General features: G+C 37.8%; 2 protein-coding genes across 2 annotated transcripts in view; both read right to left on the bottom strand.

Annotated features, from left to right (window-relative positions):
- Positions 1–16,245, bottom strand: part of LOC122440146 (prolyl 4-hydroxylase subunit alpha-2-like) — a 117,122-nt gene that overhangs the window by 86,058 nt on the left and 14,819 nt on the right. The gene's annotated exons all lie outside the window — the stretch shown is intronic.
- Positions 811–11,614, bottom strand: LOC122440144 (prolyl 4-hydroxylase subunit alpha-2-like). Its single transcript, XM_043466006.1, has 3 exons — positions 10,426–11,614; positions 2,995–3,191; positions 811–1,801 (listed from the first exon to the last, which is right to left on the bottom strand). The coding sequence occupies exons 1-3, from the start codon at positions 10,541–10,543 to the stop codon at positions 1,493–1,495; spliced, it is 624 nt and encodes a 207-aa protein (XP_043321941.1). The 5' UTR covers positions 10,544–11,614; the 3' UTR covers positions 811–1,492.

Consider the following 16,245-nt stretch of genomic DNA (forward strand, 5'->3'; position numbering starts at 1 on the left):
AGAGATTGGTTTTATACTTAGATTTCTATAACTGGTTATATTAATATATTTAAATACTGAAAAGGTCCCTTCACTGTCTCATAGAACAGAGGAGGATTCAGATGTGTTTGAAGTTGTGTTCATTAGCCTATTAAGGCAAGAATTGAAAATACACTGACAAATTCCACTTTATCTTTTTGGTTTTATAAACTATGCCAATTTAATTAAAATTCTCTATCTAAAATTTAGCCTTTTATTTAATGAAAGGCATTTTAGTGTGGTTTATGTATAGCATCAAATAAAGAGTATTTAGCACCTCAAAATAAAATAAAATAAAATAAAATAGAACAACAAAGACATGATCCATGAAAGAAATGATTGATAAGGTGGACTTCATTAAAATTAAAAACTCTGCTACAAGAAAGACAATACAAAGAGAATGAGAAAACGAGTCACATACTGGGAGAAAATATTTGCAAAGGAGACATTTAAAAAGGACTGTTATCCAAAATATATATAATGAATTCATAAATACAACTATAAGAAAACAAAAACTCAATTAAAAAATGTACCAAAGCCCTTGACAGATCCCTCAGCAAAGAGATATACAGATGGCAAGTAAGCATAAGAAAATATGTCCCACATCATATGTTATCAGGGAACTGTGAATTAAAACAATGAGATATTAATACCATCACATACCTATTAGAATGACCAAAACCCAAGACACTGACAAGATCAAATGCTGACAAGGATATGGAACAATAGGACTCTCATCCACTGTTAAAACAAAGGCAAAATAATACAGATACTTGGAAAGACAGTGTGGCTATTTCTTACAAAACTAAACTTACTCTTTACACAAACCAGCAATCACATTCTTTGGTATTTACCCAAAGGAGGTGAAAAGGTAATGTCCACACAAAAATCTGTACATGGATGTTTACAGTATCTTTATTCATAACTGCGAAAATGTGGAAGAAACCAAGATGTCCTTTAGTAGGTGAACAGATGAATAAACTGTAACACATTCAGACAACAAAATATTATTCAGCACTAAAATGAAATAAGCTATAAGGAACCTCAAATGGATAGTAAATAAAAGAAACCGATCTGAGATGGCTACATACTGTATATTCCAACTATATAACACTTGAGAAAAAGCAAAGCTATGGAAACAATAAAAATATCAGTGGCTGCTGTGAAGAGTGGGGGCAAAGATGCACAGTCAGAACACAGAGGACTTTTAGGACAGTGAAATTCTCTGTATTAGATTATGATGATGGATATCGGTCATGAGACATTTGTCCAAACCTATAAACTACAACATCAAGACTGAACCCTTTACCCATAGGTAAACTAAGGAATTTGGGGGGATTATGATATGTCAATCAATATAGGTTAATCCTTAATGAAAATGTACAATTCTGGTGAGTGATGTTGATAATGAGGGAGGCTATTTATGTGTCAGGACAAGGGGTATATGGGGAATCATTGTACCTTCCTCTCAATTTTATTGTAAACTTAAAACTACTCTTAAAAAAAAAGGCCATCTGCTATCAGTTTTTCCCTTAAATGTCCCCAAATAATGACAGCAAGATAAGTCCAAGGAGGTAACAGAGGGAAATGTGCTCAGTACCAAATGAGAACTTACTTTGGGTTTTGCAATCTCCTTGATCTTCCTGATCTCCTCATCAGACATGACATTGTAGAACCTGATGATGTGTGGGCTGTCCCATTCATCCTCCTCTTTGAAGGGGGCGATGACCAGCTGGGGCGTCCTGTTGCCATAATGGTACCTACAGAAAAGTCTCTTCCGCCTCTGTGGTGTCCGGGAAGCACAGAGCAACAAGTCTATGTTACGGACTCCTCAGTTTGCAGACACCAGCCTCACTCCTTAGGCCCACCTCCTCCCTCTTCCCTCAGAAAGGAAAAAAAAAGCATAATGGAATACAAATCATTCAATATCTTCTCTGTCAGGAATATCCTTACTCACATTTACAAGCCCTTAGAGGGAAGTCATTCTTATACTGGACTTAAAAAAACAATGACAATTCACCTTAAGTGGGTTTGGAAAAAAGAGTCTATTTCTTCTATCCAACTTCCCATAATGTCCAGGGGTGATCAGCTCACTTCTGTGATTGAACCCTTTAATGGTCTGCTCTCTGTGGCCTTCCTACTTATGCTATGACCCAAGGACCAGCATCAGTTGGGAGATGGGTTAGAAATACAGAATCTCAGGTTCTAACTCAGTATTACTGAATTAGAATCTGCATTTTAACAACATCCCAGGCGATTCCCATGCACCTTAGATTTTGAGACACTAACAAAGTCCAAGATCTACCCATGATCCACCTGGCCCTCCATGAGCCTACCTATATTAAAATTCTGAATATTATAGCTTCTTTTCTCAAATATTATGCTCTACTAATATAAAAAATGTTTGCTATTTCCAAAATATAGGATAATTTTTCTCACTGTACACTTGTTCATGGTATAGCCTCAGCCTAAAACTTCTTTTATTACATTGTTCACCTGGTAATCTAGTTTAGGAGTCCTTTACCTGTGAACCTTACCACTTTTTGTCCTAGAGTTAATAACCTTCTGTTGTATGTTGCTATCAAATCTTGCACATACCACTAACTGTACCAAAACTACTTATTTATATTTTAAATGTTCCTTTAATAGACTACATATTTCTGTAACAAGGCCATATATTATTCATTTTTGCTTAATTTCTTCCACATGCAGGTAATAAAAAACAATATTCATAATAGTCTTAATGCCTAACATCTAATTAGCCATCAATTAAAATAAGTGTTTGATATAATTATAAGACTGAAAAAGACCCAGTGGTGCACTCAACGGGCAGGTTCAAGAACTAAAATATCTTTTCAACTAAATCTGGCCTTCCAAAGTCGAAAATCCCCAGTATTCATATGGCCAGGTGGTCTAAAGGTCTCCAAGTACCCTAAGCACCCCTTATAACCTCAATGACTCCCTTTCCCATCTTACGAGTTTGATACCCTCTCCGTGGCACAGGCTTTCACAGCTCTCGAGGGTTTGCTTATAATCCAGAGTACCCTGAGGAGAACTGTTCAGTGTCTCCTGCTTGGTCTCTGATTCTTCATTCCCAAAGTTTCCTGCCCTTTCTTCCTCCCACAACTTTACAAAGTATGGCAGATTCAACTGGGCTTGTCTATGAGAGGAGTCTGGACAAAGGAAAGCAAATGTTAACAATCAGAGAGATCATTCAGAGAAGCTCTGCAATTCTTCTACTTCAAACGACGCTGATAAAGCAGTATGGAATTTGAACACTGTCCAGAATTAGAATTAAGAGAGAAATAAAAACTGGTATGGAAAAAATCCACCCCACTGTGCCTCACTCACCAGTTCCAAGGGACCTAGTACAGACAGGCAACCAGTGGTCCTGCCTCACACTCACAACTCAGTTTTATGCTGAGCACATCTGCTTCCTCATGCATTTTCATTACAATGTTATATATCATGTGCTGTTATATATATATATATACATATATATATATATATATACAGTAAGAATGTAAACTAGAGTTCCAGATAACTTCCACAAGCATCATTATCTCATGGGCCCTCACAATATCCAAGATAGAAGGATTTTGGTCCCCATTCCTCAGGTAAGAACACCAAGACACAGAATAAACAAGAAACCTGGGTCAAGATCATATAGAAAAAAATAAGCAAATCAGAACAAGAACCCAGGTGTCTAACTCTGTGGCTCTTATAAAAAATACTAAAAAAAATTTACAAGGCTTATCTCACATAACAGTCATGAAGGACACTCCCATGTTAGCCAGTCAATGAAAGAGTTCTGGCAATAATGTCAACAAAAGAAAGATTTTACAAACCCGAGTCATGGCAGCAGAGTCTAGAGTGTGAAATCTTACCAAGCTTATTAATATAAATCAGGTGTGGTATGATAATGTAAATGCCCTTTTCAAAAGAAAACATATTACAGTCAAATTAGATATAGCCCTTTGGTCATCCTAGAGTAATTATGAATCCAGAACTGAAATATTCTTCACTAAACTCTCACAGTGCTGTGAATAGTCATCATGTTATTTTCTACAATCCATTGACTTTATCTGTTAACACGTCTAATCTCCCACTACCATCCCCAAACTACCTTAAGATATTCTGGGAATAGGCCATACATATTTAAGTCTTTTGCCCAGTACAGCATCTAGCATGTTAACAGACCTCTGTAAGTTTGCTGAATTTAGTAACAGTAAAATGACTCTGCAATATCCCCATCTGTTGGTAGTCTTTATGCCAAGACATCTCCCTGAAAACAAAGGGAATACACCATCTGTCAAGGAGCTCCTTCTGCTTTTTGGCAATTATCTTGAGTTTCTCTTCAAACAGAACCCAACAGTATCTGGCTACATATTCTTCTCATGTGATCTAGGGCTAACTCTAAGGGCCACAGAGAACAAAAATAATCAATTCCTCTAATTCTTAAGTTAATCTTTTCTTCCTCCAATAATTCCAATTATTTGTTAAGATTCTGACACTGATTCTAATTTGTGAGTTTTCTGACATGACCAAGCAATTCTCTGACAGCTGCTGGGTGTTCTACTATTTAACTCAATTCTGCCACTACCCATCTGAAGATAGGGTCAGATCCCATAGGCTAAGGGTTCAATCCCACAACACGGTCTCCTACCCTTACCTCTACTTCAGTGACCAATTGCTGTTCAATCGCTGAGTCATGTCTGACTCTTTGCAACCCCATGGACAGTAGCATGTCAAGCTTCCCTGTCCTTCACTATCTCCTAGAGTTTGCTCAAACTCATGTCCATTGAGTCGGTGATGCCATCCAACAATCTCATCCTGTCGCCCCCTTCTCCTGCCCTTAAGCTTTTCCCAACATCAGTGTCTTTTCCAATGAATTGGCTCTTCACATCAGGTGGCCAAAGTATTGGAGTTTCAGTCCTTCCAATCACCATTCAAGGAGATTTCCTTTAGGATTGACTGGTTTGGACCTCTTGCGGTCCCAGGAACTCTCGAGTTCCAGCACCACAATTCAAAACCATCAATTCTTTGGCACTCAGCCCTCTTTATGGTCCAACTTTCACATCTGTACATGACTACTGGAAAAACCACAGCTTTCACTATACGGACCTTTGTCAGCAAAGTGATGTCTCTGCTTTTTAATACACTGTCTAGGTTTGTCACAGCTTTTCTTCCAAGGAGCTTTCCAAGTATCTCTTAATTTCATGGCTGCAGTCACCATCCACAGTGATTTGGGAGTCCAAAAATATAAAATCTGTCACTGTTTCCACTTTTCCCCCATCTATTTGCCATGAAGTGATGGGACTGGATACCATGATCTGCTTTTTGAAATCTGAGTTTTAAGCCAGTTTTTTCACTCTCCTCTTTCACTCTCAAGAGGCTCTTTAGTTCCTCTTCACTTTCTGCCATTTGAGTATTATCATGTGCATATCTGAGGTTGTTGATATTTCTCCCAGCAATATTGACTCCAGTTTGCAATTCATCCAGTTAGGTCTTTCACATGATGTACTCTGCATAGAAGTTAAATAATCAGGGTGACAATATAAAGCCTTGTCATACTCCTTTCCCAATTGTGAACCAGTCCATTTATCCATGCCCAGTTCTGATTGTTGGTTTTTAACCTGCATACAGGTTTCTCAGGAGACAGGTAAGCTGATCTGGTATGCCCACCTTCAGAAGAATTTTGCCCAGTTTGTTGTGATCCACACAGTCAAAGGCTTTAGCATAGTCAATGAAGCAGAAGTACATGTTTTTTCTGGAATTCTCTTGTTTATTCTATGATCCAACAGATGCTGGTAATTTGAGCTTTGGTTCCTCAGCCTTTTCTAAATCAAGTTTGCACATCTGGAAGTTCTCAATTCACTCACTGTTAAAGCCTAGCTTGAAGGATTTTGATCATTACCTTGATAGCATGTGAAATGAGTGTAATTGTACAGTAGTTTGAACATTCTTTGGCACTGCCATTCTTTAGGACTGGAATGAAAACTGACCTTTTCCAGTCCTGTGACCACAGATGGGTTTTCCAAATTTGCTGGTGTACTGTGTTCAGCACTTTAACAACAGCATTTTTTAGGATTTAAAACAGTATTCAGCTGGAATTCCATCACCTCCACTAGCTTTGTTTGTAGTAATGCTTCCTAAGGCCCACTTGACTTCACACTCCAAGATGTCTGGCTCTAGATGAGTGATCACACCATCATGGTTATTCTGGTCATTAAGGCCTTTTTTGTACAGTTCTGTGTATTCTTGCCACCTCTTCTTATCTCGTGCTTCTCTAAGGTCCATACCATTCTGTCCTTTATTGTGCCTATCTTTGCATGAAATGCTCTCTTGGTATCTCCAATTCTAGTCTTTCCCATTCTATTGTTTTCCTCTATTTCTTTGCATTGTTCACTTAAGAAGGCTTTCTTACCTCTTCCTGCTATTCTCTGGAACTCTGCACTCAGTTGGATATATCTTTCCTTTCTCCTTTGCCTTCCACTTCTCTTCTTTTCTCAGCTATTTGTAAAGACTCCTCAACCACTTTACCTTCTTGCATTTCTTCTTCTTTGAGATAGTTTTAGTCACTGCCTCCTGTACAATGTTATGAACCTCCATCCATAGTTCTTCAGGCACTCTGTCTACCAGATCTAATCCCCTGAATCTATTCATTACCTCCACTGTTAGTGCTTCTGACTACTGGCTGTGGATTGGAAGTTCCAGTGACCCTCTCCTTGGGTTTGCTTAATTTGTTAGAGCAGCCCAAAGAACTCAGAGAAATATGTTACCAAGTAGATTACCAATTTACAACTTACGAACAGATAAAAGATATGCATAAGGCAAAGTATGTGGCAAGGGGCGTATAACTTCCATGCTCTTTAGTCTTGCCACTCTCTCAGCATCTCCATGTGTTCACCAGTCTGGAAGCTCTCTATGCCCTCTCCTCTGGGTTGTTATGGAAGCATCATTATATAGGCAGGTTTGATTAAATCATTGGCTATTGTTGGTCAATTTAACCTCCAGTCCCTCTCCTCTTTCCTGGAGGTCAGAAAAGTTTCAACTTTCAAATCACAGGGCTCGTTACCCTGGCAACCAGCTCTCATCTTTAGGTTACCTGAAAGTTTTCCGAAAGTCACCTCATTAACTTAACAAAGACATCTTTATGCCTCTCATCACTTAGGAAATTTGATTTTTGGAGCTTTGTGCCAGGAACAGGGAGAAACCCAAATACATAGTACTTATTGTAAGTCACAATATCACAGTCACTCAATACAGATCAAATTAAGTGTTTAGCGCTACACTGGAGTTTGAAAATGCAAAACTGGTAAAAAAAAAAACAAAAAACAAAAAAACACTATTATTTCTAAAGTCTTTGCTTTAGAAATAAAATTTGCCTGTCATTGGTAAACAAAGGATATTGTAACCATCAAGACATCACATTATAACCACCCAAAAGATGAGCCCTGAGGGAACCCAGGATGGAAACAGATTACCTGCCATTTAGGAATCATCAGATTGCAGCTATCCATAAGGGTGCAGCTTGGGGAAAGTCATGATGAAAAAACACAGGATACTGGCCCCATATTGCTGAGGTTCATATCAAGGAATGATTTCAGTGAGCCCAGACTCTTGCATCTTTCAATATTCATAAAAGTGCTAAAATCCTTAACTTGAGATATCTGGTTTTCTTTGCTTAACAATAATCTTTGATGTTTCAACTACTTGACCTTTGTTTTGCTGACTTAAAAAATGCACCAACTGAGAGTTGTGAGTTAAGTTTTATTTGGGGCAAAATGAGGACTATAGTCTGGGTGACAGCATTTCAGATAGCTCTGAGAAACTGCTCCAAAGAGGTAGGGGGAAGATCAACATACATGTGATTTAGGAACAGACATCATCATGAAGAAATGTGGTGCTTTTCTAGACATGAGAAGATGCAACAATTGAGCTCACAGAATCAGTTCCTGAAAATATATAATTATTTGACGACCTGTTCTGCCAATTTTTTCAGAGCATGGAATGCCTCCTTCCTGATCTCCTTCCTGAACTCCCTTCAGCAGATGTTGAAGGTTAGCAGCTGCAGCAGCATGTGTGATTTAATCCTTGTACAGGTAGACAGGAAGTGTACATGGCAAGTGCCAACTGCAGGTTAACAGTCGCAAAAACTCCTATATATCCTGGCTCCCCCTTCTCCTCCTCCTAACAGTTTTCTCGGCGCTATCTGAGATGCTGTCTCCCAGGCCTGAAGTCATAATAATGTGTGCTCAATAAAACTTTCAATTTTTAGGTTGCACGTTTAAAAAAATTTTTTTAATCTATTTGGCTGCAATGGGTCTTAATTGAGGTATGTGGTATCTTCAGTCTTCACAGAGACAGGCAGGATCTTTAGATGTGGCATGTGGAATCTAGTTCCTTGATCAGGGATCGAACCCAGGCCCCCGAATTGGGAGTTTGGAATCTTAGCCACTGGATTATCACAAGGAAGTCCTTTAGGTTGTGCTGTTTTTTTTGTTTTTTTTCTGTCAACAGCTTATTGGGGAAAACAATTTAATAAAGGCAATACAGATGTAAATGAACTATTAAAATAAAACATAATAAACTTCTATGGTGAAGGGAATTACAGGCTACTATGTAGAAGGGAAGAGGAGAATGTCAGAACAGATTTATCAGCACAGAGAATGCCTCAGTTGTGAGCCCTCTTACTTAAAGACTGATTATGCCCGAGAAACAAAATATTGACTGCTGTATCGGTAAACAAAGGATGTTGCAGTCATCAGTGATTGTAGTCACCATGGATGGTGCGCCCTGAGGGAGTTCACAATGGAAACAAGCAATACTGACCATGAGCAACCATTAGACTGCAGCCACCCTCAATGCTACAGCCTGAAGAAACTCGGTATGAGGAAACATGGGATATTGGCCCAGAAAACTGACGTGCCTATCAAAGGAATGATTTCAGTGGGCCCAGACTCCCAAGTCTCCATTCACAGAAAAGTATTAAATTCCTTAACTTAAAGTATATAGTTTTCTTTTATTAACAGGAGCTTCTTGGGAATTTCCTGGCAGTCCAGTGGTTAGGACATTGTGCTTTCACAACTGAGGGTTGGGGTTTGATCCCTGGTTGTGGAACTATGATCCCACAAACCATGTGGTGCAGCCAAAAAAAAAAAAAAAAAAACACCCAAAACAGTCAATTGTACTGTTGTTGTTGTTGTTGTTGTTGCAAAAATTCCCATATATCCTGGCTTCTCCTCCTTCCTTTTTGGTACAGTTTTCTCAGCATTTATCTGAGAGGCTGTCTCCCAGGCTTGAAGTTCTAAGAATGTCCACTAAATAAAACATTACTCTCAACTTTCAGGTTTTGTGTTTCTTTCCAGTTGACATGTCCCAGTAGAATTCTTTGTTTTACCTCTTATAACTTACCTCCATCAAATTTATACATGCCTATATTTTAAATACAAATATCTATTGAAAGCTTAATTTTAAAAAATGGAACCACTTATTACCCCACATCTCCTTTCCATTAACATGTCTCAAAAGTGGCCACTTTCTTCAGTTGTTCCCTTTCACATTTTATTGCTAAATTTATGCATCAGAAAATGATTAGTTTATCATAAGACCTAAGTTATCATAGAGGGACTGGAAAAACAAGAAGTTTCTATAGCAACGATGTCTTCAAGAAGACAATGCATTAACTGATTATGACCATACCAAAACAAATAGACATTTTCACTGTTACACAGAGCTCCTTAGTCAATTTCTACTACCATATGAAGGCTAACTAGTTGTTCAGCAACCTACTTCATGCTACTGGAAACAAAGAAACTTTATATTTTCCAAACCTCCCTTGAAATGAGATGGGGTCCATGATATCTCTGACAAGAGAATGTGGACAGAAGTGATGGATGCCACTTATAGGCCTGGCCTATAACATGTATCATGAAATCCTTCACACAGCTAGCATGAAGGGACTCCAAAACAACAGAGTCATCCTGGAGTAGAAAAAAAAAATCTCAATTTTTTTTGCCACACAACTTGTGGGATCTTAATTCCCCCACCAAGCATTGAACTCAGGCCCCCTAAAGGGGAAGTGCAGTGTTCTAACCACTAGACAGCCAGGAAATTCCCTAGAAAAAAATCTAAATTCTTGAGTCAACATTTAGAAAAGCCACCCAACCTGCAGGAGGACTCTGCATGGATGAAAAGTAAAATTTTATACCTTTCTTGTCTTAAAGATTCAGGAGTTTATTTGTTACCATAGGGTAGTCTTCCCTGACTAACACAATTGAGTCACAAGAACTCTATGGAATATTCCACCCAAGGCCAGGGCAGGTGGGTCAGTTGGTAAGTGGGATGAAGGAGCAGGTCAACACAGAGCAAATTACTTGCTTTCCTAGCTCCCAAGGGTATTACCAAGAGACAGCAGCTGATTGGTTAAGTTCACTGCCCTGTACAGGTCCAAACCGGAAGCTGATATCTCTGAGATGGTCCAGGACTTGAATCCTGGAGATAGTGCTATGCTCCCCTGCATTCAGCTGCTTTAGCGCTTGCTGCATCCAAAGCATTGAATGGTGAAGGTCGTTGACGCTGAGGGCTGTCTGGCCCAGCCTGAAGCAATCACCAACATTCAGGGTAGAACGATACTCGGTTCCTAGAAGCAAGAAGAACAATGATATTCCTGATAAAGGACACAAAGGGTGATCACTGAGGTCAATAAAGAGATCATTCACACACTCTTTTCCCACTATCCAAATACAACCAGTCTTAAGTTGTTTCCCTTCATATTTTATCTCTGAGTACATGCTTCAGAAAATGGTCAGATTATTTTTATAACTACTTTTGGTTAAGATAAGGGGTTTACCCCATAGAAGACACTGAAATGAGTTCCCACAGACCACCTTATTAGTAGGAACATACTTAAAACATAAGGCAGTACGGGGAGAATAAGCATGAATCAGGAGCTCTAGGCAGGTTCTAATTCAAGATAATATAAGAATGAGACACCAATAAAAGCTATATTTGATGAAGCAGGTGTAGACTTTAAAAAATATTCACAATCTAAAAGTTGAGAGTTATGTTTTATCCAAATTTTTACGACTTAAAACCCAGGAGGCAGCACTTCAAGTAACCCTGAGAGAACTGCTCCAAGGAGGAGAGGAAGGGGAGCCAGGTTATATAGCAATTTTGCAACAGGGTAGGTAACATGCATGTCAAAAAAAATTACTGTTAATTAAAGGAAAAGTAGGTATCTCAAGTTAAGGAATTTAGCACTTTTCTATGTATGGGAACATGCAAGAGTCTGGGCTCACTGAAATCATTCCTTTGATATGCACCTCACTTAACTAAGGCCAGTATCCTGTTTTCAAATCCTGAGTTTCCTCAGGTCTCACTGGCTCATGTTGGAGGGCTGCAATCACTGATGATTGTGACATCTTTGTTTACTGATATGGTAGGAAATATGCCATTTCTTACAAAGTTTTGAAAGTCATCTGCCTATTATACCAAATCCACCCAGGCATAACTGTTCAATTTCTCTTCTACTTCCTAAAATCAGATCCCAGTTTCCTAGAACATTAAGTGTTTCTGGTTTTTATCTCCTAAATTCCCATGAAAGGTCCAGAGTTCTCAGAGCTCACCTCACAGCAACATGAGGTGGCTAAAAGGCAAAAAGTAGATTCTTCCTCTGTATTTCTCAAGTCCTACAGGAAAAAAATTGAAAGTTCTAAAGGCAAGAAAAGCAGCTCTAAGGCAAATGTTCACAAAGGGAACCCATGCAAGTTGCTTACCTGGCAGGACTCCCCTGGAAAGAGCCTTCAGATCCAGTTTGTATGTGCACTGAAGAAGCAGCAGGGCCTTAGCAGCCCCAGTCACATCCTCCTCTGTAGGGAAAAACCTGTGCAATGATGTGAGCCCGGAAGTAAACACTTCCACACACCAGAGAGGCAGAAAGTTAAAGGAGAAAGAAAAAAAGATCACATGAAATTACTGATAAAAGGAAATAATCCAGTAAAGAACAGACTGCTACTCGTGGGTTCGATTCCTGTCAGGAAGATCCCCTGGAGAAGGAAATGGCAACTCACTCCAGTATTCTTGCCTGGGAAATTCCATGGACAGAGGAGCATGGTGGGCGACAGTCCATGGGGCTGCAAAAGAGTCAGACACAACTTAGTGACTAAACAACAACAAAGAACAGACCAGAGCATACTATCAGACCTCAATACTTTACACAAAATTGAAATCATCTGGTAATAGTGGGAATGGAGGTGCTGGGACAATGACTTTCTAAAACTATCCTCCAACACAGTAACCACTGGCTACATGTGGTTGTTAAGGTGTAAATTTATTAAAATTGAATAAAATTTAAAATTCAGTCCCTCAGTCATACTAATTAAATTACATTTCAAACGCTCAGTAGCCAGATATGGCTAATAACTACCATGTTGTATAGTGCAGATACAGAACACTTCCATAATGAAAGGTTTTACTGCATATGCAGTGCTCAGTTGCTAAGTCATATTTGACTCCTTGTGACCTCCTGGATGTAGCCCATCAGGCTCCTCAGTCCATGAGATTTCCCAGGCAAGAATACTGGAGTGAATTGCCATTTCCTTCTCTAAGGCATCTTCCTGACCCAGGGATCAAACACGCACTTCCTGCATTGGTAGGCAAATTCTTTACCACTGAGCCACAGAAGTGCTCTAAAATAACTCCTGGAATTGAAAACAACAGATAAGATTAATAAATCTTTGGTAGTGCTGCAAGGTAGCTTATTAATGCAAATGAAAACTGCTTCTAGAGGAACTCACTTTCAAGCAGATTTCAAAGAATAATTTCCGCAGAAAGAAGTACAAGGAAACAAATATTAATAGCTCTCAAGAGGGGGGAGAAAAAGCAGAAATAATCTAAAAAATTTTTTTAAATTCAGATGTTAGAATTGTATGACATGTAATATGAAAGAATATCTTTAATATATCTAAGAAATGGAATAGGGACTTGAAATATGATAAAATTGCAAAATGACAAACACCATCCAAATTGAAATACATAAAAATTGAATGAAAAGTTCAATAGATTTGGGACTTCTGGTTTTGGCCATGATAAAGTAGCTTACAGTGAAGTAAGTTTCCCACAAAAAGCAAATATAAAATATGAACAGAATCAATAAAACAATTATTTCAAGGCATTGGATAGCAATTAATATAAACTGACTTGGAGTCTATAATCATTAAGAGAAGGAAGATACTAGAGGTAAGCTCTGCACTCAACCTAAATTTTCCAAAAGCCATTTAACTGTACACTTAAATGAATTTTATGGTATGCAAATAGCTCCTCAACAAAGCTGTTTTAAAAAGTCAGAGTGTTCTTCTATAAGGAATTGAGTATCCCCATGAAAAGAACCAGATACACTGGCATTTTGATGTTTCCTAGAGTATGATTAGCACCCTCCCCAACAGCTAACCCAAATTCTACCAATATAAACATTCTGCTTACATTTTCAGTATTTTCAGAGGTTTTAAGTTTTCTCTTTCAACTTAACCTCTCTGATACCAACCCTCTCTGATATGAACAAATGATTTTTAAAAAATCCACCAAGCATATAATGAAACTCTCCAACATCAGAATCCATGATAATACAAAAATGGTGAAAAAGGGTTCCTGGATAAACACATAATAATGGGAACAGATAAAACTTTCCTTAAAACTGATAAATAACACTTAAGAGATATTTAAGTTGATAGACAATACATCCAAAACACAACTGCAAAACATTTTGTAAAAAGAACAAAGATCATAAAAATAAAGAAGATTTTAGAAATTCAAAATGACTGTCAAAAAATTAAATTCAAAGTAAAATTGCCAGTTCTAGGAAGTATAAAAAACAGGCAAAGAAATGAAAAATATGAGAAAACAGGATCAATGCAGGAGATCCCCCATCCAAGTAATGCAAACTCCAGAAATAAAGAAGAGAGAAAATAGAGGAAATTATGAGAAATACAATTTTCCAGAACTAAAGAAAAACATAATCTCTTGTATTGAATGCACTCACCAAGTGTCAATCTGAGAAAATGCAACTAACAAACAAAAATCTCCCTAAGTACCATTGTGAAATCTTAGCCCAAGGATAAAAATAGGACCTTGCAAGAGAGGAAAAAAAAAATAGGTATTCTACAAAGAAGAGAGAATCAGACTGGTATCAGTCTGTCCATTAGTTACACTGGATACTAGAACAACAAAAGTTCTGAGGAAAAATCCCTTCAATTTTTGGCATGCTTGAAATAGGGCTAAAAAATGAATAAATTCTATTTGGAACAGGAAAATAAATTTCAGAAAGATGTTTTTAAAGAAACTCATAATAACTCACTTTACTAGACTTAGAAAATAAAAATAATAATATTCTGACTTCTGCTTCTGCCCACAAATATTAAATGCTACAAGACTGTTCTCTCTCACCACGAGCAGCTAGAAAACTGGACCAAATAAATCAAATTGGACAAAAAGCAGAGCAGAGCAGGACTAATCCTTAAGAACAGTAAAAGAGACGATGAGAACCCTATGATAGCCCCATATTTCTGCCTGGGGACAGATTCTTAACATCACTGTTGGGGATGCCAAGGCGGTAAGAAACTGCAGAACAGAGTATCAAAGAAGAGGGACACACACACACACACACACACACACACACACACACACACACACACGGTCCTGAAATCTAAAAATGGGTCTCCTCTATTCTTTGGCTATAATACTATTTTATACTTGCATTAGGCAAAAATCCAAAAAACGAGACAAACAAATACTGTAGAAGAAAAATAATCATCAAGAAGTTTAGATCTAAACAATTCTCATCATTTATACAAGGCAGGAAATCACTTGACTTCCCACTATCAAAATGGGGAAACTATGCTGAATACACAGAGCACTCACTAGAAATCCCACCAAAAATGGATCTTAAAGGAGGAGTTAATCCACAGAATACAGACCATTCTAGATTCACCTTAACAAAAATTAAAAGCAAGCTTTAAAGGGATAAAACTGATCTGTATTTAAATGCTTACTAGAATAAAAACACTCTATAAAGAATATCACAAAATTCAAGGTAGAATTCATAATCCTGGCACCCAGTAAAAAACTACCCGACTTGTTCAGACAGGAAGTGGACCAGGCACAACCTTTAAAAGAATAATGCCGTCCAAGAACATGAAATAAACTAATTAGAGCCAAAAAGGTTCAAGTCCACATCCACTAGATCTTGAGTCACAGTACACAGCTCATTATAACACATCAGCAAGCTAAATGACATACCCATAGGGGCCATGACAGTTCCAAGGCCAACTATGAAAGTCAAAAAGTGGGTGGTAGTCCAAATCATGAAAGTGCCCATCCCTTGCTACAAAAAAAGGAAACTACAGGCCAATATCACCGATGAGCATAAATGCAAAAATCCTTAACAAAATTCTAGCAAACAGAATTCAACAACATATAAAAAGATCATACATCATGACCAAGTGGGCTTTATCCCAGGGATGCAAAGATTCTTTAATATCCACAAATGTGATACACCACATTAACAAATTCAAAGATAAAAACCATATGATTATCTCAATAGATGCAGAGAAAGCCTATGACAAAATTCAACATCCATTTATGATAAAAATCCTCCAGAAAGCAGCATAGAAGGAACATACTTCAATATAATAAAAGCCCATATATGACAAATCCACAGCAAACATTATCCTCAATGGTGAAAAATTGAAAGCCTTTCCCCTAAAGTCAGGAACAAGACCAGGGTGCCCACTCTTGCCACTACTATTCAACATAGTTTTGGAAGTTTTAGCTACAGTAATCAGAGAAGAAAAAGAAATAAAAGGAATCCAGGTTGGAAAAGAAGAAGTAAAACTCTCACTGTTTGCAGATGACATGATCCTCTACATAGAAAACCCTAAAGATTACATCAGAAAATTACTAGAGCGAATCAATGAATATAGTAAAGTTGCAGGATATAAAATTAACACAGAAAAATCCCTTGCATTCCTATACACTAACAATGAGAAAACAGAGAAATTAAGGAAACAATTCCATTCACCATTGCAACAGAAAGAATAAAACACTTAGGAATAAGTCTACCTAAAGAAACAAAAGACCTATATATAGAAAACTATAAAACACTGATGAAAGAAATTAAGGATGACAAAATAGATGGAGAAATACACCATGTTCATGGATCAGAAGAAT

Source organism: Cervus canadensis, chromosome 4 (genome assembly GCF_019320065.1).
Source record: "Cervus canadensis isolate Bull #8, Minnesota chromosome 4, ASM1932006v1, whole genome shotgun sequence".
NCBI classification, from domain to species: domain Eukaryota; kingdom Metazoa; phylum Chordata; class Mammalia; order Artiodactyla; family Cervidae; genus Cervus; species Cervus canadensis.